This window comes from Vitis riparia, chromosome 19 (assembly GCF_004353265.1).
Source record: "Vitis riparia cultivar Riparia Gloire de Montpellier isolate 1030 chromosome 19, EGFV_Vit.rip_1.0, whole genome shotgun sequence".
Classification (NCBI taxonomy): domain Eukaryota; kingdom Viridiplantae; phylum Streptophyta; class Magnoliopsida; order Vitales; family Vitaceae; genus Vitis; species Vitis riparia.
Genome location: NC_048449.1, coordinates 4,870,107 through 4,894,980, shown reverse-complemented (window position 1 = coordinate 4,894,980; position 24,874 = coordinate 4,870,107). Strand labels below are relative to the sequence as shown.

General features: G+C 37.1%; 3 protein-coding genes across 3 annotated transcripts; all 3 read left to right on the top strand.

The window, feature by feature from the left end:
• The first annotated feature begins 12 nt into the window (after positions 1-12).
• LOC117908943 (G-type lectin S-receptor-like serine/threonine-protein kinase At4g27290) lies at positions 13-5,461 on the top strand. Its single transcript, XM_034822810.1, has 7 exons — positions 13-1,389; positions 1,505-1,636; positions 1,920-2,074; positions 3,840-4,050; positions 4,480-4,717; positions 4,797-4,947; positions 5,027-5,461. The coding sequence occupies exons 1-7, from the start codon at positions 123-125 to the stop codon at positions 5,309-5,311; spliced, it is 2,439 nt and encodes an 812-aa protein (XP_034678701.1). The 5' UTR covers positions 13-122; the 3' UTR covers positions 5,312-5,461.
• Positions 5,462-6,482: 1,021 nt separating this feature from the next.
• Positions 6,483-7,277, top strand: LOC117909126 (G-type lectin S-receptor-like serine/threonine-protein kinase At4g27290). Its single transcript, XM_034823022.1, has one exon. The coding sequence runs from the start codon at positions 6,483-6,485 to the stop codon at positions 7,275-7,277; it is 795 nt and encodes a 264-aa protein (XP_034678913.1).
• Positions 7,278-18,983: 11,706 nt separating this feature from the next.
• LOC117908936 (G-type lectin S-receptor-like serine/threonine-protein kinase At4g27290) lies at positions 18,984-23,199 on the top strand. The gene is made up of 7 exons (XM_034822792.1): positions 18,984-20,287; positions 20,701-20,847; positions 21,229-21,386; positions 21,673-21,883; positions 22,208-22,445; positions 22,527-22,677; positions 22,748-23,199. Exons 1-7 carry the CDS (start codon positions 19,015-19,017, stop codon positions 23,054-23,056), a joined length of 2,487 nt encoding a protein of 828 aa, XP_034678683.1. The 5' UTR covers positions 18,984-19,014; the 3' UTR covers positions 23,057-23,199.
• The last annotated feature ends 1,675 nt before the right edge of the window (positions 23,200-24,874 follow it).

The window sequence follows — 24,874 nt, the reverse complement described above, 5'->3', positions numbered from 1 at the left end:
GTAATGATTTTTTTACAATGGAACAAGAGGGAACTTTGAAGCACATGAGCTTTCAAGCATTCTCTCCATAGCATCATCTGTCAAGGATATGTGTAACCATGTGTTGAAACATTAGAACATCCATGGATGCTCTTGCAAGACTAGTGATCATCTTCTCTTCTGTACTCTTCATCGTACCAATTTCCATTGCTGTAGATACAATAACAGTAAATCAACCCATCAGATATGGTGAAACCATAATTTCAGCTGGTGGGAGCTTTGAACTGGGTTTTTATACACCAGAGAATTCGAAGAATCAATACTTGGGGATATGGTACAAGAAGGTGACTCCTCGAACAGTGGTATGGGTTGCCAACGGAGACTTCCCACTCACTGATTCATTGGGAGTTTTGAAGGTCACAGACCAGGGAACTCTTGTTATTCTCAATGGCACTAATAGCATCATTTGGTCTTCTAATGCATCACGATCTGCACAGAATCCAACTGCCCAGCTTTTGGAGTCTGGAAATCTTGTATTGAAAAATGGAAATGATGATGACCCAGAAAATTTCTTATGGCAGAGCTTTGATTATCCATGCAGTACTCTTCTACCAAGCATGAAGCTTGGAAGGAACAAGTCAACAGGCCAGGAATGGTACCTATCATCAAGTAAGAGTACCGATGATCCATCCAAGGGTAATCTTACTTATCGGCTTGATCCCCATGGCTATCCTCAACTTCTCAAGAGGAATGGGCTGATTCTGACGTTTTGCTCTGGACCATGGAATGGTCTCCGTTTTAGCGGGTTTCGAGCATTAGCAGGGAAATCAATTTATAAACATGTTTTTACTTTTAATGAAAAGGAGATGTATTATACATATGAACTTCTTGACAGCTCTGTTGTTTCAAGGTTGGTGCTAAATTCAAATGGTGATATGCAACGCCTCACATGGACAGATGTTACTGGTTGGACCAAATACTCAACCATGCCGATGGATGACTGCGATGGTTATGCATTCTGTGGTGTGCATGGCTTCTGTAATATAAACCAAGTTCCAAAATGTGGTTGCTTGGACGGTTTTCAGCCAAATTTCCCAAACAACTGGGAGATGGGGGTTTGGTCAAATGGATGTTTTCGCAGTAGGCCGTTGGATTGTCAGGGAGGAGAATGGTTTAAAAAGTACTCTGGTGTGAAGCTGCCAGATACTCGGAATTCAACGTATATTGAAAGCATAAACCTTAACAAATGTAAGTCGGAATGCTTGAGGAACTGCTCCTGCACTGCTTATGCAACTCCAGATACCAAAGGAGGAAAGGGATGCTTGCTCTGGTTTGGGGACTTGTTTGATATCAGAGATATGCCTGATGGTAGACAAGAGTTCTTTGTAAGGATGGCTGCCTCAGAATTAAGTAAGAATCTATCTATTCCTTTTATGTACTAGCTAGTAGGAATATGTACTCTTCTTATTTTGATACCTTGGTGGACTGCTTAATGCTTTGCTCTTGGGTTTTGATGGCTCTACAGACACAAATAGCAGCTCCACGGGGAAGAAACGAAGGCGGGTCATTGTCTCTTCTGTTTCAATCATGGGAGTCATTCTCCTAGGCCTATCCCTGACCTGGTATGTTCTGAAGAAGAAGAAACAAAAGCGAGAGGGTAAAGATCTCTGTTACTTGTATCACTGCATAGAAAATTCCACCTTTTGTCTGGATCTGTTTTCTGAAACAAGGGTGTAAGGGAATGACCTAGCTCAATTATATGACTGATACACTGATCTGGAGTTGATAATGGATCCAGTTCATGCATTTGACTATTTTCTGTTCAGGGATGGCTTCAAATCAGTTGGAGCCTCAACCATGATCATCTCTATTCACATTCCAACATGCTAGGCAATTTTTAGCTTTTTAAGTTTATATTGATCCCAGTGTTCACTTTGCAGGAGAACTGGTACACAATTCAGAAGAAAACAAAAATGAAGAGGAGAAGAAGGATCTAGAATTACCATTATTTGACTTGGCTACAATATTGAATGCCACCAATAACTTTTCAATTGAGAATAAGCTTGGAGAGGGTGGTTTTGGACCTGTTTACAAGGTTAGAACATGTCATTTCTATTCCCTTCTCCCTTTTTCTTCTTCTTTTTATTTATTTTTTTTATAGTGAAGAAAGCCAACAAGTTTGTCGGACTTCTGTCTTGAATTCAAATTCTATCATTTCTTTAAAGTTGAAGAAGAATGGCTAAGTCAATATGCCTAGACAGTGGTTATAGCTTTGTTGGTAGCCATCCTAAGGAGAAGAAGACTTAAGATAAATCCTGAAACCCCCAGGATCAGTCCGTTCCATCTTTTTATGTCATTTCTTCTTCTCTTGTAACCTAAATATATAAGAAAGTTGGATGTTGGGAATTGAGATTTTGGCAAATCAAGAGGGTTTCAAGGTGTATTTGGGACAATTTTTCTGGGAGTTCTAAGATTGTAATCCTTCACCCACCATCTTTACCTGTAGATGCTTAGAAGGAGGTCTATGACTGGTTATATCTTTCCTCTTTTTGGCAGCATTATTGACTAGAGAAGCAACTTTGCAGTATAGAGTCACTTTAAGGACAAGTCAGATACACAGAAACAAACTATTTGACTTTGTGGTTTGTGGTTGGTTTTCATCTGGGTTTAAAGGGAGAGTTGACTTGTGTATTGTGATAGCCAGAATGCTATAATTTGACCAAAAATCAGATATTTCATGATCAAATATTTTGATGTCATTGTGGACTTGAACAGAGATGCAATCACACAGAATACAGATTCCTACAACAGAGAATCCAAAAGATATGAAAAAGCATTTCCTAGACTTGATTGGAGTCTCTTGTATCTCATGGCTCTGCAAGTCCATGATTAAAGTGTTAAACAAACAAAACCTTCTTGTTTGTAAGGCTTGGATGAGCCAAGGTGATTTGTTGGGTTGTGTCTTGAATTCAACCTGGAATATCTTTAAAGACCTGATTCATATAAAAAAAAAGAGAAGAATGACCTAAGATCTGTCCTGGTTATCGTAGGTTAATCTGGGCAAATTAGTTTTGTACTGTCCTTAGCAGAATACATCCTGCAGTCAATTTTCAAACCTATAGGATTAGTCCTAAGCTATTGTGGGATGCTGAAATGGGAAATACAACTCCTTAGATAATATCTTCTTCTCTTGTAACCACAAATATGTAATGGTGTTAGAGTTCATTATTGGGAGGAACATTGTGATTGCATAGAAAGTTATAAAGAGGCAGGGTAGATCCAGTCTTAGGGGACTAGGAGGTTTTGGAACTTCCTCATCCATTGTTTTCTTTATCTGTGGAAATCACCTATAAGCCCAACCACAAATATCCTTGTATGCAATTTTGTTTCTTCTTCTTGTGAGATTTAGCATGGTTTGTGGAAACAAATTTCCAATGCCACAACAAAATTAGTAATTTATACATTGACACAAGGCCATCATATGTGCCAACCTTGTCATCTTGCTCTGATAACTTGTGATAGGACTCCAATTTCTGAAAAGGACTCTGAGTCACTCTCTCCAAGGGTTCAATGGTACTCCTTGAAAGGGCGCAAGACCCTTTACACATAAGGTTCCAAATCACTGTGAAGCACAGCAAACAAAATATTTGCCAGTTAGGAAACATGAATCCTTTGTTCATATGTCATGATAATACAGATTAATGATGTGATTTTCACATGTTTCATGTCACTACACAGCATATTGAAGCATTTTAAAGATAGCTGAGAAAAAAAATGCAAAGACAATAGCATAAAAACATGCCTTCTCCTAATGGTAGAATATAGAATATGTTTACCATTTTACTGAGTGATAATTTCAGGGTCTGTTGCAACAAGGGCAGGAGGTAGCTGTGAAGAGACTGTCAAAAGATTCCAGACAAGGACTTATTGAGTTCAAAACTGAAGTAATACACATTGCAAATCTTCAGCACCGAAATCTTGTGAAGCTTCTTGGATGTTGCATTCATGGCCAAGAAAAGATGCTGATCTACGAATACATGTCTAACAAAAGCTTGGAGTCCTTTATTTTTGGTCTGAATCTCTAAAGAAACCTCAAATATATTCAGTTGAACTGGTTAACTATAGTGATTTTTCTTTTCTTCTCTCAATTATGCATGGTCTAAGAAAACTTTTGTTGGGACATGATGAATTTGCGACTCATGCATCTAGAGAATCCTCGCTTCTGTTTTTCACCATCCATTTGGTTCTTCCTTTTAACCATCAAGGGTTTGGGTCCCTTCTACTACAATCCATTAACCATTCTTCACCCTTGGCAAATCTTCTTAGTCATTGAAAATGGGAATATGTTGCACTTCTTGTTTTTGCTACACATGTTGTTGCTACCCGAATCACTCTTCGAGTAAAATCCATGAATGATTTGATATCTAGAATTATTTTCAATTTATATTCAAGCATCCTATTAGTAGAATGGATTAACCTGAACCAGGAAAAACTGGACAGATAAAAGGCGAAGCAAGGAACTAGATTGGCCTAAGCGCTTTCTTATTATCAATGGGATTGCTCGAGGACTTCTTTATCTTCATCAAGATTCCAGACTGAGAATAATTCATAGAGATCTAAAAGCAGACAATATTTTGCTGGATAGTGAGATGGGCCCAAAAATTTCAGACTTTGGCATAGCAAGAAGTTTTGGAGGAAATGAAACTGAAGCAAATACAACTAAAGTAGTTGGAACATTGTAAGTATATCTAGTAATGTTGCAAGTACTCCATCCCCATTGCTTGAAGTTCATCTCATTTTTCATTGATTTCCTATAGAGGTTACATATCCCCGGAGTATGCAAGTGAAGGACTGTACTCAGTAAAGTCCGATGTTTTTAGCTTTGGTGTTATGGTGCTAGAGATTGTGAGTGGGAAGAGAAACAGAGGATTTTCTCACCCAGACCACCGCCTTAACCTTCTTGGACATGTAAGTGTTGATTAGTATCTCTTTGTCCCACTAATGTAAAACTGATGCTAAATTGCTAATCCTGTTTTGACCTGCCCAGGCATGGACACTTTATACAGAAGGTAGGTATTTAGAGCTGATGGACGCAATGGTGGGGGACACATTCCAACCATCTGAAGTGTTGCGATCGATCCATGTGGGCCTATTATGTGTACAACATTGTGCGGATGATCGACCAAGCATGTCTTCTGTGGTTCTGATGTTGAGCAGTGAGGTTGCATTGCCGCAGCCAAGAGAGCCTGGTTTTTTCTGTGACTGGAATTCCTCAAGGAATTGCAGATCATATTCAGGCACTGAAGGCATAACACTATTAGTGGGTCGGTAGAAAACCTTTCATTTTGATGTTTTGTCTTGTCTCAAGACCTATAACTGTATAATCATTGTTAAATGAGGACAAAATTTTGTGTTTAATGCCCAATGTCGTCTTCTTATACTTTATTCTATCAGAGTATATTAACCAGTTCCTTCTCTGCCAGACCTTTTTGTTATATCTTTTTTCAGTTTAGGAAGATGTAGTCATTAAGGTAGCATCTAAATTGGAAAACTACCAGAGGTCTTGCTTGATTAATGTTTGATGCATTGATTGGGGACATACATAATCTGTCAGAAGAGTTGTGCTTGATCAATCTGGGACTATTAGTATTATGTATACAGAGTAGTCCAGATGATCAACCAAGCGTGTCTTCTGTGGTTCTGATGTTGAGTAGTGAGGGTGCATTGTCTCTGCCTAAAGAGCCTGGTTTTTCATCGAGTAGGAAGCAAATTCTTCCTCAAGCAAGCTGGGGCCATTTCCAGGTACTGTTAGACACTCCATGGAAGACATTTGATGTTGATGTCTTGTTGTCTAAAGACCAGTCTACAGGGAATTCAATCAAGCCATTTATCAGTGACCAGGTTATCCGTTCATGGCATCCTTCAGATTATTTTATACGTATCAATTTTAAGAAGCCTAGCAAATCAAATTTGAGTGCACCAGATGATGACAACAACTAAAGTCCAATGTTGGATGGCCGGCCCATTATAAGAATACTGTCACTTCTTTTTGTGCCTGGAGGTTGATGTTGTTCTCTACATTGTACAAATAAAAAGGCTATTGAATCCAAGGTAATCTGCAGGGTAGATATACTCCATCTATATATTTAAATTGGTGGGAAAAATGAACTGAAAACTACCTTCATTTTGCTGTTTGTAGCCCTACCTATGCTGATTCTTTCCTCTTATTGGTAAAAGCAAGAATCAAATTAATAAATAAATAACTAAAACTGAAAACTACTTTCCTTATGAAGTTTGAAGGAACCTATAGTGACCTTGTCTTTCCTCATTGAAAAAGAAAATAAGAAAGAAAAATCTGTGCTGATTCTTATAATGTAGAAAAAGAAGCATAAGGAGACGAGAAGAAGCACACATGAGGTTTCCAGTGTTCTTTATAGGCATCAGCTCAAATGAATCATTAGTCTAGGGAATATATAACCATGTGTTGAGGCATTAGGACATCAATGGATGCTCTTACAAGACTTGTGATCATCTTCTCCTCTGTATTCTTCATCTTAAAAATTTCCGTTGCAGTAGACACCATTACTGCAAATCAAATTATTCGTCATGGGGACACAATAACTTCTGCTGGAGGGAGCTTTGAACTGGGTTTTTTCAGTCTGGGGAATTCGAGAAACCGATACTTGGGGATATGGTACAAGAAGTTGGCTACTGGGACTGTGGTGTGGGTTGCCAACAGAGACATCCCACTCACTGATTCATCCGGCGTTTTGAAGGTCACCGTCCAGGGAACTCTGGTTATTCTCAATGGTACTAATACCATCATCTGGTCTTCTAATGCATCACAATATGCACAGAATCCAACTGCCCAGCTTTTGGAGTCTGGAAATCTTGTTATGAAAAATGGGAGTGACAGTGACCCGGAAAACTTCCTATGGCAAAGTTTTGATTATCCAGGCAACACTCTTCTACCAGGCATGAAGCTAGGGAGAGACAAAGTAACAGACCTGGATCGGTACCTGTCATCATGGAAGACCACTGGTGACCCTTCTATGGGTAATTTCACATATGAGCTTGATCCAAGTGGATTTCTTCAACTGATTCGGAGGAATGGCTCAGCTGCGACATTTCGCTCTGGATCCTGGAATGGTCTACGTTTCAGTGGCTTTCCTGCATTAAGGCCGAACCCTATTTACAAATATGCTTTTATTTTTAACGACAGGGAGATTTTTTATACTTATGAGCTTATTAACAGCTCTGTTGTTTCTGTTAAAATCTGGAGAGAAATAAGGAACTAAAAACTTGAAGAAAATATTAGAGTATTGAGTTGGAGAAAGGCACACTATATTTCACCAATGAGAATGCCTATTTATAGGCTTACAACCAAACTGAAAATGCTAAAATCTCTCAGCTGCTATGACTACTTCTACTAACAGAAAAACTGAAAATTAAGGAGCAAAACAGAGACTAAGTCTTACAGAGACTGAGTCTAACTAAGACATTTTCAAAGGCAAACTCTCATGAATTCTAACACTCCTCCTTGAGATTTGCCTTGGACATACCAAGCTTCAACCTTAGGAACTCCAGCCTTGATTTAGGAAGTCCTTTAGTCATTATGTCAGCAAGTTGCTCATCAGTTGAGCAATAATGCAGCTTAACAAGTGAATTCTTTTCAGCTTCCCTTATGGAGTGGAATTTTACATTTATGTGCTTGGTTCTGCCATGTTGGACAGGATTTTGAGTAATGGAAATGGTTGACTTATTGTCACAGTAAAGCTCAGTTGGTGAGCTTTGTTCCTGGCCTAAATCAGCAAGCAATTTTCTCAACCATATTGCTTGATTTGCAGCAGCTGCTAAGGAGATATACTCAGCTTCTGTAGTTGATTGTGCCACTACTTCTTGCTTTCTTGAATTCCAGCATATGACACCTGAACCAATTGTAAATACATAACCTGAAGTGCTCTTCATATCATCAACACTTCCTGCCCAATCACTATCAGCATAACCATCTAGCTTAACTCCTCCTGTCTTTAAATACCAAATGCCAAGATTTGTTGTACCTTTAATATACTTTAGCACCCTCTTTGCAACTCCCATGTGAACATTTCTAGGTGAACTCAAGAACCTTGAAAGCAAACTAGCTGGAAACATCAAGTCAGGTCTGGTTACTGTCAAGTATAGTAGGCTGCCCACCAAGCTTCTATATGCAGAGGGTTCCTCAAGTTTCTCACCATCATTCTTTGAAATTTTCTCATTTTGTGCCAGCGGAGTTGCTACTTCTTTGCATGATTCTAGCTTGAATTTCTTGAGAATATCCATAGCATATTTTCTTTGTGAAATGAAGATACCCCAGCTGCATTGGTATATTTCCATTCCAAGGAAGTAGTTCATGATGCCAAGGTCAGACATCTCAAATACATCCTGCATTTCCATTTTGAAATCAGCTAGCAATTTTACATTGCTTCCAGTCACTAGCATGTCATCAACATAAAGTGATACTACAAGTTGCAAACCATCATCATTTTGTTTCAAATACAAAGTAGCTTCATTTTCACTCCTCCTAAATCCAAGTTGGATCAGATGAGAATCAATTCTGCTATACCAGGCCCTTGGTGCTTGCTTTAAACCATAGAGAGCCTTATGTAGCTTGTACACTTTATGTTCATGGCCAATAACCTCAAAGCCTTCTGGTTGTTGAACATAAATTTCTTCAAGAAGTATACCATTTAGAAAAGCTGACTTGACATCTAAATGGTACACTTTCCATCCCATTTGACCAGCAAGTGCAAGTAGTAGCCTTATAGTGTCATGTCTGGCTACTGGTGCAAATGTATCACCATAGTCCACTCCAGCAACTTGAGCAAAACCCTTCACAACCAATCTAGCCTTATGCCTGAAGATTGAACCATCTGAATTAAATTTGGTTCTGAAAACCCATTTTACACCAATTGCATTCTTAGCTTCAGGTAGTTCTGTCAACTTCCAGGTTCCATTTCTTTCAATAGCATCAATTTCAGCTTTCATGGCCTCAATCCATTCTAGAAATCTTGCAGCTTCCGAGTAACATGTAGGCTCAGCATGTACAAGATTGCACCTCTCATACACATCAGATAATGGCCTTATCTTAAGCACGGGTGTGTCTGAAGTTGCTTCAACATCAAGTGGCTATTGCTGGTTCAAGAATAGATGGAGTGGTTTGATCACATTTATGAACTTTCTTCAAGTCCCAATTCCAGTAGGAGTTTTCATCAAAGTGCACATCTCTACTTATCACGATTTTCATTCTACTCAAGCTATAAATTCTGTAACCTTTTGATTCAGCTGCATACCCAACAAAAACACCTTTCTCAGCTCTTTCATCAAGCTTCCCTCTCTTGACAGATGGCACATGAAGATAACAAAATGAGCCAAAAACTTTCAGGTGCTTAACAGAAGGTTTTACACCAGACCATGCCTCTATTGGTGTTTTGCTTTGAACAGACTTAGTTGGTAGTCTATTAAGCAAATATACTGAGGTGTTGACTGCTTCAGCCCATAGAAGTTTTGGTAGCCTCTTCTCGAATAGCATGCACCTTGCCATCTCCATCACGGTTCTGTTCTTCCTCTCAGAGACTCCATTCTGCTGTGGTGAGTATGGAGCTGTTAGCTGGTGTACAATTCCAGCTTCTTGACAAAAGACATTGAAATCTTTTGAGATATACTCACCTCCATTATCAGTTCTGAGCACCTTAACGTTCTGGCCACTTTGAGTTTCAACCATTTTCTTGAAGCTTTTGAACACAGAGAGCACTTGTGACTTGGTTTTTAGAAAATAAACCCAAGTCATTCTACTGAGATCATCAATAAATAATGCAAAATACACATTGTTGCTCAATGAGGCTGTGCTCATTGGTCCACAAATATCTGAATGAATTAATTCCAGCTTGTGAGTAGCTCTCTTGGACATATTTTGAGGGAATGGTTGTCGTTGTTGCTTCCCTAGCTCACAACTTTCACAAGTTTGAGCATTAACTGAGATTTCAGGCATGTCTTCAACCATACCAGCTTCTTGCATGAACCTCAGTGACTTCAAGTTGAAATGACCATATCTTTTGTGCCAAACAACACTCTCATCAATCTTGGCACTAAAGACATGACCTTCAACTAAATCAAGCTTCAAATAAAAGCTATTTCCATTCATTTTAATTTTTGCTATCTCTTTTCCGTGTACATTAGTGATAAAACAAAAATTTTCTTTGAAAGAGACTGCATATCCATTTCTTAGCATTTGTGCAACACTAAGAAGATTCTGATCTAAATCTGGAATGTAAAGAACATTAGTGACAATTTTTGTACCTCTCTTGGTGCTGATAGCAATTGTCCCTTTTCCTTTGGCCTGCACAACTTCACCATTTCCCAACTTGACCTTTGGTTGAATTGATCTATCAATGGAGGTAAATATTGACAGATATTTGGTCATGTGACTCGTGCAGCCACTGTCAATGAGCCAAGTATTCAGTTCATGAGAACTGAGTGCTTGTGATGCCATAAATAAATGCTCATCATCATTTTTGTCTTCTTCAGTCACACTTGCATTTTGTTCTGGTTGCTGTTGAGATTGTTTTTTCTTGGCTCTGCAATACTTCTCACTGTGGCCAAGTTTATTGCAGAAATTACAATTAAAGAGAGGTTTACCTTTGTACCAACAATCTTTCTCAGCATGGTTGGTTCTTCTACAATGAGAGCAAGATGGAAAATTTCCTTTTCTTGAAGACCCTTCAGCTTTTCCTTTGTTGTTCTTGAAGAACTTCTTTCCTTGCAAGTTTCCAGAATTCTTTCCTTTGTGATTTGCTTGAAAAGCACCTTCAGTAGCTTCATCACCTCTCATTAAGACCCTTTGCTCCTGTGCATGAAGCTTGCTGGTTAACTCTACAATTGTGAGAGTTTGCAAGTCACAAGACTCTTCAATTGCAGAAATCTTGGCTTCAAACTTTTGAGGCACTGAAACCATGATCTTTTCTACCACCTTTTGATCTGTAAATGCCTCACCAAGAAGCCGCATTTGGTTTACAACATCCATTAACCTGCCAGAATAATCTTTGACAGATTCGTTGTCTTTCATCTTCATCAACTCAAACTCTCTCTTCAATGTGAGGAGTCTAACAGTTTTGACTCTTTCACTGCCCTCAAATTCACCTTGGAGCTTGTCCCATACCAGTTTAGGTGTTTCCAAGTTCATGATTTTGGTGAAGATGTGGTCTGCAAGTCCTGAATGTAGGCAGGTGATGGCTTTGTCTTTCTTGAGTTTTTCTTCCTCATATGCTTTCATCTGAGCAACTGTAGGATTTGCTCCCAATGGTGGTGGATCAGCTTCAGACATCACAACATTCCACAAACCTTGAGACCTTAAATAAAACCTCATCTTTACAGCCCAAATGTGATAGTGTTCACCATTAAACACTGGAATTACAGAGGAAGTATTGGTAGAAGGAGACATGTTTGCACCACAGTTGCTTAAAAAAAAATAGATCACTCAACCTCACTAGTGTTTGCACTCAACCTCACTGTGTTTAATACTAAAAACACTCAAAAAACTTTGCCTCACAGCCCGTAGGAATAATGCTCTGATACCACTGTTAAAATCTGGAGAGAAATAAGGAACTAAAAAACTTGAAGAAAATATTAGAGTATTGAGTTGGAGAAAGGCACACTATATTTCACCAATGAGAATGCCTATTTATAGGCTTACAACCAAACTGAAAATGCTAAAATCTCTCAGCTGCTATGACTACTTCTACTAACAGAAAAACTGAAAATTAAGGAGCAAAACAGAGACTAAGTCTTACAGAGACTGAGTCTAACTAAGACATTTTCAAAGGCAAACTCTCATGAATTCTAACAGTTTCAAGGTTGGTGTTGAACTCAAATGGCTATGCGCAACGTTTAACATGGATTGATGGGACACATGGTTGGATAGTTTTCTCTTCCGTACCAGTGGACAGCTGTGACAGTTATGCATCGTGTGGTGTACATGGGACCTGTGACATAAATGACATTCCAAAATGTCAGTGTATGAAAGGATTTGTGCCAAAATATCCAAACGATTGGGCCATGGCAGATTGGTCGAGTGGATGCGTTCGAAGGACGCCATTGAATTGTCAGCATGGAGATGGGTTTTTGAAGTACTCAGGCATTAAACTGCCTGACACATAACTCCAGCTGGTTTAATGTGAGCATGGACCTCAAGAATGCGCAGCAGCGTTCTTGAAGAACTGCTCTTGCACTGCTTATGCAAATTCAGATATCAGTGAAGGAGGAAGTGGATGCCTGCTCTAGTTTGGTGACTTTGGCTGAAAATGGTCAGAAGTTGTACATAAGTATGGCTTGTGCGTTCTTAAGAAGAAAAGAAGAAGCTAAGAAGAAAAGGTAAACAACTCAGTATAATTTCAAGGTAAACAATGACCTCGGGCTGCCATTGGATTCAGGTTTTCAGTACATTGTACTGGCTCTAAAATTAATGGATCCATGGCCATCCCTACCTACAACCCAACATTTTAATTAACACTGGTCTAATGGATATCGACTCCATGCATTCTCCACTTTACAGGAAGAATATTCAAATTAACATTACAATTCAGCAGAAGGCCAGATCAACGAGGATTTAAGGTTACCATTATTTGACTATGCTACCATATTAAATGCCACCAATAACTTTGGGATAGCGAACAAGGCTGGAGAGGGTGGTTTTGGACCTGTCTACAAGTTAAGGATGTGTTCTTCCTTTATATTGACATTGCAACACTTCTTTTTAATATTTTTATCCATTCTGGTTTTTTCGGTAATATCTTCACTCTTTTTAATAAAGATGATGCATGTGTTAGCAAATAAAACAATTAATATAAGTTAACACAAACAAGAATATCATAAGTTGGCTTGCAAGTGGAATGTTGCATGAATAGAAGTGCTACGAGGTCTTTTCAAAATAAAATATTATAGAAATTATGCTTAATCTATGTCCGATTCAGTAGAAGAGGTGGTATGTATTTTGTTGGTTTCATGTCAAAATCAAGTACACCATCATCAACGATATTCTCCTACCCCTATCATGACATCTAGACAGGTTGGAGACAGGTCATCTCATTCCAACCTTATGTTGTTTATTCGTATTTATTGTCATTTCTATCCAAAATTTTTTTATTGGAATTCCATTTTTATTTTTTTTCAATATTTTTTATTTTTAAAATTTTACTTTTTAAAAAAAAAAAAATATGATCTATAAATAAAGAAATATTATAACCTTTTATAATTTATTTTATAAAAAAATAATATTTTTATTTGCGTTAAAAAAGTCGGGTTAACAAACTTTAGAAGGGGAGGAGAAGAAATAATGGTAATAAGAGAATCTGCTAATAAAGAATTATGGCAAGTCTATATTCTCAATAGGGTTTAAATTAAAACAAGTGGTGGTATGAATGAATGAGTTAAAGGTTTGGACAACCAATTGTAATCAAAACCCGCATATTATTTATTTATTATTTTTAATTATATTATCTATTATTTTATTCAAAATATAAAACTGATAAGAAATAAACTCTAACATTTTCCCTTTTAGTTATCTTAGACTATGGTGTATTACTTTTTAATTATCTTAAATTAATGAGTTTATCATTTTTGTTTGATTGTTAAAGTAATTTAAAATATTGAAATATGAGTTTATGGGTTATCATTTATGTTAAACTGGTAATTAATAGATATAATTTATAATTTGATAGATTTAAGTGTCTTTCGAATGTATTTCTTATTTTTTATTTTAAAATTAAAAAATGATAGTGTCTCATATAGACTTATCTTAAAAAATTATTTAAAATAAAAAAAAGAGATATTTAAAAATTTTAACTATCTTAAGAAATTACATAATTTTTAAGAATATAACATAAATCTATATATTTTTTATATAAAAGTTATTATATTTTATATAGAAGTTTTTACTATTTTTCTAATTTTAAAAATAGAAAATAAAAAATATATTCAAAATTCAAACAAACACTTATCTTTTAATTTATATTTTTCGTGACATGAATCTTAAAATAATTACTTTATTTAATAATCGGTGAAAACTATGGGGAAAAAAAAAAGAAAAAAAGATGACACTCGATATAATGTAAAAAAATTATTTCTAAAAGAGGAAAAAAAGTGATAGAAAAGATTTTTTTTCATTTTAATAAAAATGATAATATGATTTTTCACTCTAGTTTCTATATGAAGAGATTAGTGGAAATATATCAATACTTGAGATGAAAATCTATCATTTCATTAGAGAGATTATACTACAAGAGCTCTCACAAAAAGTTGAAAAGAGAACCTCCACATGCAAAATTGAAGGAATCACCCATAAAAGCCGGTAGAGGGGGTGAGATGATAGGTGCACACGGGAAGGCCAATCAGTCTGACCCATCCCAAGGTCTAACACAACCTCTCATAAAGAAACGTGGATGATATCTATATTTGGCCTTAGAAACACCCATAAGAAAAAAAAAAAAAAAAACATGATCCCACCTTCACTTGTTCCCAACTCCGGAATATAATGCAGCATTGTGAAGAGTGTGTAATATTCTAAATTGTAATCATCATGTTGAACGATAATTTCAGGGAATGTTGGAAACGGGGCAAGAAATAGCTGTGAAGAGGTTGTCAAAAGATTCTAGGCAAGGACTTAATGAGTTAAAAAATGAAGTCGAATACATTGCCAAACTTCAGCACCGAAATCTAGTGAAACTTCTTGGATATTGCATTCATAACGAAGAAAAGATGTTGATTTACGAATACATGCCTAACAAAAGCTTGGACTCCTTTATTTTTGGTTTGACTCTCTAAAACTGCACTACACTTAGTTTTACTAGTCTGTTTGAGTAATTTTCTGTCCTCTCTTCATTATGCATGGTCTCATAAAGAATTGTTGACAACAAGACCAGAAGCAAAACATGCATTTAGAGAATTCCCACTTCTAGTTCTCTACAATCAGTTAACAATTTTCTCTCTGAGTTATAGAATGGATTAACTTGAGTGAGAAAAAACTGGGCAGATGAAAGGCGAGGCATGGAACTAGATTGGCCTAATCACTGCCTCATTATCAATGGGATTGCTCGGGGACTTCTTTATCTTCATCAAGATTCTAGACTCAGAATAATCCATAAAGACCTAAATGCAGGCAACATTTTGCTAGATAGTGAGATGAGCCCAAAAATTTCAGACTTTGGCATGGCTAAAAGTTTTGGAGCAAATCAAATTGAAGCAAATACAGAAAGATTGGTTGGAACATTGTACGTAAATCTAGTGATGTTATACTCAGTCTAATTCAATTTCTTCGAAATTCATCTCTTTTTGCAATTTTGCTGTAGTGGTTACATGTCCCCAGAGTATGCAAGTGAAGGACTATACTCATTAAAGTCTGATGTTTTTAGCTTTGGTGTTTTGGTTCTGGAGATTGTGAGTGGGAAGAGAACAGAGGATTTTCACACCCAGACCACCACCTTAACCTTCTCGGACATGTAAGTATTGATTACTATCTCTTTGTTCCTCTACTGTAAACTGCTGCTAAATTGCTAATCCTGTTTTCAAATGTCTAGGCATGGACACTCTATACTGAAAATAGGTATTTAGAACTGATGGATGCATCAATGGGGGACACATTCCAACCAACTGAGGTGTTGCGTTCAATCAAGGCTGGCCTATTATGTGTACAGTATGGTGTGGATGCTTGACCAAGCATGTCTTCTGTGGTTGTGATGTTGAGCAGTGATGTTCCATTGTCTCAGCTGAAAGAGCCTGGTTTTTTCAATGACTGGAATCCTCAAGGAATTGCATATCATTTTCAGGCACCAAAGCCATTACACTACTAGAGGGTCGGTAGAAGACATTTTATGTTGATGTTTTGTCTTGTCTCAAGGCCTATGACTGCATAATCATTTTTAAGTAAGAACAAACTCTTCTGTTCTATACACAGTGTCTTATTGTAGTTTATGCTATGAAGAGTGTATGAATCAGGTCCTTCTCTGCCAGACCCTTTTGTTAATAGGAATGTGTCTAAAGCTCATATTTGCCAGTTGATTCCACATTGGAAAACTAGAAAAGGTCTTGCTTGATGTGTGTTGTGGTTGCTACATATATCTTTTGATGTCACAGAGTTATTGCCCCTAAGCTAGTGTCCCAAATGTAATCACAATCTACAAGACCTCCATTCACAATCCAATGTAATTTGCATGCACTTAATGAAATTTTGCCTGTATGAGACATGGGTGCAACAAGGTGAATATGGATTTGCAGCTAAAAAATCTCTCATAAAACCCAGAGAATAATTAGGCAGCATGAGAAGCACTTCCACTGTCCTTATATATTCATAAATTGCACATTGCACAGTAAAATTAACCAACTTATCCATAGTGTTTCTCTTTGTGCACTGTATAAGGCACATGAGATATGGATAAAACATTGGTCAAATTGCTTCTTTCTCCACATTGACATGTTAAGACTTGATGGTCAGTAGAGATTGCTAGGGAGAAGCTAACCCAGCTTGGGAAGAACTGAAATGGGGGACGAACCGAATAGAAATAGCAGAAGTAACCCTTTCTCCTAGCCAAGGTTTCCAGGATATTAAAGCTTATAAATGACTATTACATCTGAAAAGAATATAGATACAAACACCAACTGAAAAGTTTTATAACTTACTAGCCACCAAGAGTAGCTCTCATTCACATGACTCTTAAGGACTGGCCAGCCTGCATAATTTGTTGAATGGTTTATTGAGTTCAATTCAGACCTATGTAGAAACCCCATATCATCCAAATTAGGAGAAGAATGGCCTATGATCCAATTATTGATTCTCAGATCAATGAGGTCAAGTTCACTGTTCACATGCCTAGGAGTAATACCACCTCAGCTGGGAACTTCCTGGGATAGACCCTAGAGTGGTGGAACTCCCAGGATCTATCCTAGTATCCTCAGGATCAATCCTAGGACATGGAAAAAGGAACATTCCTAATTTTTATTAGGGCTTTGTACAGGGTAATGAATGGAGATATACATTATATAGTTGATCAATTACTGCCTCTAATCTTGCATATCATAGAAGCATCAAAAGTCAATTCAAATCTAAAACTTGGAGGAACCTTTCAAACCACACCCTACATTTATTATCAGGCTTAGCCTTCCTTTCCATTCCTCTGCCAACCACCACATTTCTAGAATTAAACAATTAGTATTCCATAAAGTCAACGATATTCTGGGTTGGTTTTTCTATAATATCAACTGGGCCAATGGATCTTTTTCAAACTGACCAAAACAAAAACAAGTTTTCAACTCAAATTAATAAGTCATGGTGTCTCTTCATTTGCTAATAGGCCAGTGTTAAGACATTCAAAACCAAACGTTACATGCTAAAGATCTGAAAATTGACCGGAAAAGTTTGCTTCATCATTTGTTGATGGTTACAAACAACCAAACGCACCTAATTCAAGACCTGACTGGTTATTTTAATGGTTACTAATGTGCTGACTGGTATTTAGATTAAGGAAAAAAAAATAGACTATATAATATGGTACTCTTCTTGGTGCCTCGTTTTCTTAATACATCAAAGCATAAACTTCTGCAAGTGCTCCCTGTTACAAAAAGGGTAAACTGGAAAATTATTATTATCATCCCTTTGATAAATTCAATGACAAGATTTTGAGAAACAAATTTCTAAATTGCTTGTTCAACAAAATACAACATCATATATGCATGCATATGATGCCAGCATGACCAAAAGAAAAGAGACAATAACCCAATCAAGTGATTGGGATTGTTTATTTCCATTCTAGAGGTTCAACACCTCTAAAAATGAAGCAAGGACATATTGGTAATGATTTTTCTGTTATTCAACATAGTACAATTTTTAAATTTTCCAGGGGAAGACACCTGATGGCAATTGCCTTTAGGTCATAGGTCAACCACACTATGGAAGACATTATTATGCATAAAGCACAAATTTGACTTTGGGTTATTGAGGAGAAAATTTGGCACATTTTCATATGTTTGGATTTCATATAGGCCCTACCACAAAACAATTAAATCACTAGTGGACATACCACCTAGGTTTGGAAAGTTGAGCCTGCCTACAAACTCAAACCAATTCCTTAAACTGGTTCTGTGGGATCTGGAGTAGATTGGTTGACATTTGTAACCACCTCCTGCTCATGTGTACATATTGAACCAATTCCTTAATAGTTGACCTATTGAGCTGAATCTTGGGACCTGGGTAAATTCGATGACATCGGTAATTATCTGTTTTTTCAAATTAGATATTGTTCATTTTGAGCTCAAGAACCGCACACATTTTAAGAAAAATCCTGAAAGCTAATCCCATGTGCCTGGTCCTAAACATACCCAGAGTCACCTTTCCAGAAAAAATAATCATTTTGGACAAGAATGTGTCATTATTGTAGGCCAATCCCATGTTTCTGGTTCTAAACAATTCATCCAGTGTGTTGGTATGTAGACATTCCTTGCCAGCTCTTTATTGGTGTGACAGAAAAATGGATCTCAACTAAAGTTCAAGAAGAGCATGGCCTTAGTTCCACAGCCGTACCTTTCAGCCTGGCCTGCTGACTCTTGCAATAGTGCCAGCCACTCATCCCCAAGATGCCATAAACAACATGATTAATGGATTTTCTTGGCAATTTTCTCATTGGTAAAATCTTTATATCCATAAATCAAAGTAAATCAAGAATGACTCACTTTTATGGCAATCTGCAGAAGACTTTATATGAGGTAAAGCAGAATGAGTGAATGGCATTCTTTTACAACCACGCCACTTTTATACGTGGAGACTCACGGCGTTGAATTTGAGGTCCTTTACCCACCACTTCCAAATTCAACGGGGTTGTTTTCAGAGAAATCTGCTATTGACTTGTGAACTGAAATTTATGGGGTGTTCATCCTCTTTTTCTTTTTCCTCTAGCTATTCCTGAATGGAGGCTTGAATAAAAGAAATGCACTAGCCCAAGAAGGTTGAGGACATCAATGGGAGGCTTCACCATTCTTTTCTTCTTCTCCTCCACATTACTGTCCATCTTCAGAACCTCTGCTGCAGTAGACACCATAACTCAAGCTCAATCTATAGATGATGGGGAGACCATTGTTTCAGCTGGTGGGGATTTTGAACTGGGTTTTTTCAGCCCTGGCAGTTCTGAGAATCGGTACCTGGGAATATGGTACAAGAAGATATCTACTGGGACAGTAGTTTGGGTGGCCAACAGAGATGTCCCATTAAACGATTCATCTGGAATTTTAAAGCTTGATGAACGGGGAACTCTAGTCCTTCTCAATAAAGCCAACATGACCATTTGGTCTTCCAATTCGTCAAGGTCAGTACAAAGCCCAGTTGCACAGCTCTTGGATACAGGAAATCTTGTTGTGAGAAATGAAAATGATAGTGACCCAGAAAACTTCCTTTGGCAAAGTTTTGATTATCCAGGGGACACTTTTCTACCAGGAATGAAGTATGGAAAGAACCTGGTAACTGGCCTGGATAGTTATCTAACATCATGGAAGAGAACAGATGATCCTTCAACTGGTGATTTCACTAACAGGCTTGATCCTAGAGGATTTCCACAAATGTTTCTAAAGGAGGGTTCAGTTGTGACGTTTCGATCAGGTCCCTGGAATGGTCTTCGGTTTAGTGGTATGCCTAATTTAAAACCGAATTCAATTTATACCTTTCATTTTGTCTTGAATCAAAAGGAGATATACTACACTTATGAACTTATCAACCGCTCAGTTGTGACACGGATGGTATTGAGTCCAAATGGTGTTCTGCAGCGCTACACATGGATTGATCGCAGGCAGGGCTGGCTCCTATACTTGACTGCACAGATGGATAACTGTGACCGCTATGCATTATGCGGTGCATATGGTAGTTGTGACATCAACAACTCCCCTGCATGTGGATGTTTGAAAGGCTTTGTGCCGAAACACCCAAATGATTGGAATGTTGCAGATTGGTCAGGTGGTTGTGTTCGTAGGACTCGACTGAATTGTCAAAATGGAGATGGTTTTCTGAAGTATCCTGGAGTAAAATTGCCAGACACACAAGAGTCCTGGTTTAATATGACAATGAATCTTAAGGAATGCAAGATGAAGTGCTTGAAGAACTGTAATTGTACAGCTTATGCAAATTCAGATATCAGAAATGGAGGGAGTGGATGCGTGCTTTGGTTTGGCAACCTGATTGATATTAGAGAGTACAATGAAAATGGGCAAGATCTTTATGTAAGGATGGCTGCCTCAGAATTAGGTATGACTTCATCCATTCACAAACTAAATGTCTTTTTTCTCATTTTTCCCTACCCATAAATCCAGTTCTCTGGAAGATTTCCAAAGAAAATGATCTAAAATGTTCTATTCAGGAGAATTCTCGATACAATTCTTGAGATGCAGTGCAATGCAATGCCCTCAATGGCAATAACTTAGAAATCTGTTTACTTATGCTTCAGTTGCACTGAACTTGTTGAGGTTACAACATTTTACTTCCAATCTCATGGTCATGCTTTCAGGGAAAAGTTAATGTTTTCCCTTGTTGGAAGATTCAGCAATCCCTGATTACAACCATGGATATCAGAAATTCTTGCTTTTTCCCCTGCTCTTTTGGATTATGGATTTCCTGCTTTTAATTGCTTATATGCTTAGATAACTGGCAATGCTATGCAGAGGAATATGAAAGCTCTGACCAGAAGAAACTAGTGAAGATCATAGTCATCCCCATAGGTCTTGCAGGACTCATTCTCCTAGTCATATTTGTGATCTTGCATGTCTTGAAGAGGAAGAGACTTAAGAAGAAGGCCCCTTTGGGAGAAGGTAACTCATCTCAGATAAATACATTTTGTTCATTGAGTGAAAACTCAAACCTTTAAAGTGGAAACCCCAAGGTCCATCAAAGGGAGATCACATTTTTATTTCAATATGCTAAAGACCACCATCACATCTCTGCATCCCAGTTGATGTATTCCCTACCTTGGCTCTTCAACATGAGAAAAAGGGAGAAGTTTTACTGAATCATTAGTAGGGATGGTGAACTGGGATGGGGAGGATGCTGGGAATAGCATTTTGACAAGTACTACTAGGTGACTAATTGAATGATGGAGCTAACTCGTTGGATTGTGTAATGCAGACAGACTTCTCTTCATTGTCCTGCAGTTCTTTGTTTGAATTATTTTCACCTTCTTTCCTATTTTGCAGTAACAATGGGGCACAATCCAGAGAGAGATCACACAAATGAAAGTGAGAAGGAAGATTTGGAGTTACCATTATTTGACTTTGACACAATAGCTGAAGCCACTGACAACTTTTCCAGAAGCAATAAACTTGGACAGGGTGGTTTTGGACCTGTTTACAAGGTATCTATTTTATATGGATATACTGCTATTTTTCTTGTTGAAAATAGTTTCTGGTGGCATATCCACATGGTGACAACCAAAGGCATGAAAGATTAGCACTTTTACAAACAGTTCTCAATCGCAAATTTTTTCTAAGACAGTTGGATTTTTATGAAGAAATTGTCATCTTCTGCTTCTAAAACTGAACAATTTGTTCAATGCTAACAGTTCTCATGGAAGACATTTAATAATATTATGTCCTGAAAAAGGCGCTTCCTTGACCACTATCATAAATGATAATTCTTAGGGTATGTTGAGAGGGGGACAAGAAATAGCTGTGAAGAGGCTCTCAAAGAATTCAAGACAAGGACTCGATGAGTTCAAGAATGAAGTTTTATGCATTGCCAAACTTCAACACCGGAACCTCGTGAAGCTTCTAGGATATTGCATTCAATATGAAGAAAAGATGCTGATCTATGAGTACATGCCCAACAAGAGCTTGAACTCCTTTATTTTTGGTTTGGCTCTTTTAAAACCTTGGCATTATTTTGCTCATACAAGTTCCAAAATCATCCGACCTTTTTTTTAGCATGTCTTGAAAAATGGTTTCTCAAAGTCAGGAACACACAGAGATTGGCAATTCTACCAGTCAGTAATGTTGGATTTAAACTTCTCAATCACTTGAAAACTTGCATTTTTTGGTACTGCTGTCATACACATGGCTGCAGGATCTTGCTTTTATGTATTATCCATGACTCTGTTCTTTTATAGATTTATTTTTCATTTATGTTCAAGAATTGATTCAGCAGTCTGCATTAATTCTGATGGAAAAAAATGTGCAGATCAAACACAAAGCATGTTACTGGATTGGCCCAAGCGTTTCCACATTATCAAAGGGATTGCTCGTGGACTTCTCTATCTTCATCAAGACTCCAGACTGAGAATTATCCATAGAGATCTCAAAGCCAGCAATATTTTATTAGATCAGGAGATGAACCCCAAGATCTCAGACTTTGGCATGGCCAGAAGTTTTGAAGAAAATGAAACAGAAGCAAATACAACTAGAGTAGTGGGAACCTAGTAAGAACTCCTAGAGCTGTTATATATATTAATTCTTGACTTCCATTGATCATAAGTTAATTTCTCTCTTATCATTGGCAGCGGGTACATGTCCCCAGAGTATGCAGTTGATGGCCTCTTCTCAGTAAAATCCGATGTCTTTAGCTTTGGGGTTTTGGTGCTAGAGATTGTGAGTGGAAAGAGAAATAGAGGATTCTGTGATCCAGATCACCACCTCAACCTTCTTGGACATGTAAGCTTCTGAGTAGTATTCTTATTTCTATATCTAAAAACATTCTGCTGATAATGAGTACAAATTTCAGGCATGGAGACTCTACAGAAAAGGCAGGTCTATCGAACTGACTGATGCATCTATACAGCAATCATGCAATCCACTCGAAGTGCTACGATCAATCCATGTGGGACTATTGTGTGTGCAACAAAGCCCAGATGATAGGCCAAGTATGTCATCTGTGGTTATGATGTTGGGTAGTGAGATTGCATTGCCTCAACCAAGAGAGCCTGGTTTTTTCATTGCAAGGAGAATGATTGAAGCAGCAGATTCTTCTTCAGGCATATATGAGCCATGTTCAGTCAATGATATAACTGTTACATTTTTAGCTGCTCGATAAGAAGATTTTTCATTTTCATTTTCAGATGCTTCAAACTTGTAAAGTCCCATCAATTTTCAATATGTATCTACTTTAACAGATACTTGGCAAAGCATACCTGGTTGTTTGCTCATAATAAACTTGTTATACATAGGCCTACTGTTCTAACCTAAACAATGCTTAGCAGCAACACAGACAAGACCCAACTTCACCAAACATTCATAACTGAGGGGAAAAAAATTCCTAGTGTTGTTTTTTCTTTATAGTTGTTCTGATGGACCAACTACCAGGAAGCTTCTTCTCCTATCAGTCCATGTCTGATAAATTCACTTTCGAGTATTATTTTTATGAAAGCCTTAAGCTCTAAGGTATTGGGTTAATTTAGCAGCATCACTTGGATGACATTCAACAATCCCTTTGTTTTCTTATAAAGACTTAGGGCACTAGCCATGAAAGTTTGACCGACAGTATATTAGTTTCTTTGAAAAAAGCCAACTCTGTTTCAATATTAGACTTGAGAATAATAGAACTGATTCAAAATTGGACTTCTTAATATATGTATGCCAATACTCTGGTCAAATAGCAATATAGTTAATGAATTCAACTAATCATATGTACAACTTGTAATACCTAGCACTAATGAATTAAATAGGAAATAATGATTATCTTAGTACTTAACTTTAAACGTGCTTAATTAGATGTTAAAACTAGTTTAGTGTTAATCCTGTTTAATTATGAATTAAATTTTAATTAAGATTAAGTGGGATTAATTAATGACTCAACCATGTTTATTAGGTTCTTAGGGGTTGATTATAGTTATGAAAACCTAAAGGACTAAAGTGCAAAATTGGAAAGTTGGGGTTAGTGGCAGCCATGTGTCCCACCACCTCCTACTTGGCTGCATGGAGAACCCTATCTAAGGGCCTGCAGCTTGTTTTGCACCATTTTACCTGCAGCAGCTTGGGTTAGAGAGAGGATCTAGAGAGAGAAAGTGTAGATTTGAGGTAAGCAAGTTGTTTAATTTATTAATTTTGGTTTATTTTGATTCCTAATGGTATGTTGAAACAAATTAACGGTAAAATTTGTGTAAAAGTTGAGTGTAATTAGCTATAAACATATTTTAGTTAAAAATCACAATTAATTAAGGATTAAAGCATTTTAGCTTAAATATTTTATTAATGGTAAGATCAGCATAAATATTTGTTTAATTTGGTTTAATTGAAAAATAGATTAGTAAACATGTGATTAATTAGGTTATTTGGATACTTGGGATTTGTTAATGGGTTAGGCTTTAAGAAAAAATCAAAACAATTAGTGTTTGGTAATTAATTAGGGAATATTAATATGCATTGTAAATATTATTTAATTCAATTCAAATTTGATTTGAAAACCTGTAGGCATGTAGATTAAAGAATATTAGAATTAAAAATTAGCAACAGTAAATTGTATAAATTTTCATCGTTAAGAAGTCTAAATTATGTGTTTCATTTCAGTTCCTTGTAATAGGTAAAGATCACCTACATAGAAGAATCACAGAGGGAAAGTTCGTGTAAGGTAGGGAATTTTATGCTATCCCAGGGTGTATTCCTAGAAACATTTATTGGAAATTTAATATCATTTCTATGATTTCATAAAATGTTTTAATGTGTCATTGCATCTCGGTTTATTGTGTTGAAATGTTACATTGATATTGGAATGTATATTGGTATGATGGTTCTATGTTGTGGAAATGGTTCATGGTGTGGGTGCATTGCAAGAAGGATATGGAATAATCATAGATGATATTCAGAGAATTGATTGGTGGGAAGTATTTATGTGATGCTACAGATATTATCCTTT

Excerpts from the sequence above, each read along its gene's own strand:
- LOC117908943 (XM_034822810.1), top strand. The coding sequence starts at position 123 with ATGGATGCTCTTGCAAGACTAGTGATCATCTTCTCTTCTGTACTCTTC. Across the intron at positions 1,637-1,919 it reads GAAGAAACAAAAGCGAGAGG|GAGAACTGGTACACAATTCA; the intron begins GTAAAGATCTCT and ends TTCACTTTGCAG. Across the intron at positions 4,051-4,479 it reads CTTGGAGTCCTTTATTTTTG|ATAAAAGGCGAAGCAAGGAA; the intron begins GTCTGAATCTCT and ends AAAACTGGACAG.
- LOC117909126 (XM_034823022.1), top strand. The coding sequence starts at position 6,483 with ATGGATGCTCTTACAAGACTTGTGATCATCTTCTCCTCTGTATTCTTC.
- LOC117908936 (XM_034822792.1), top strand. The coding sequence starts at position 19,015 with ATGGGAGGCTTCACCATTCTTTTCTTCTTCTCCTCCACATTACTGTCC. Across the intron at positions 20,288-20,700 it reads GATGGCTGCCTCAGAATTAG|AGGAATATGAAAGCTCTGAC; the intron begins GTATGACTTCAT and ends AATGCTATGCAG. Across the intron at positions 21,387-21,672 it reads GTTTTGGACCTGTTTACAAG|GGTATGTTGAGAGGGGGACA; the intron begins GTATCTATTTTA and ends GATAATTCTTAG.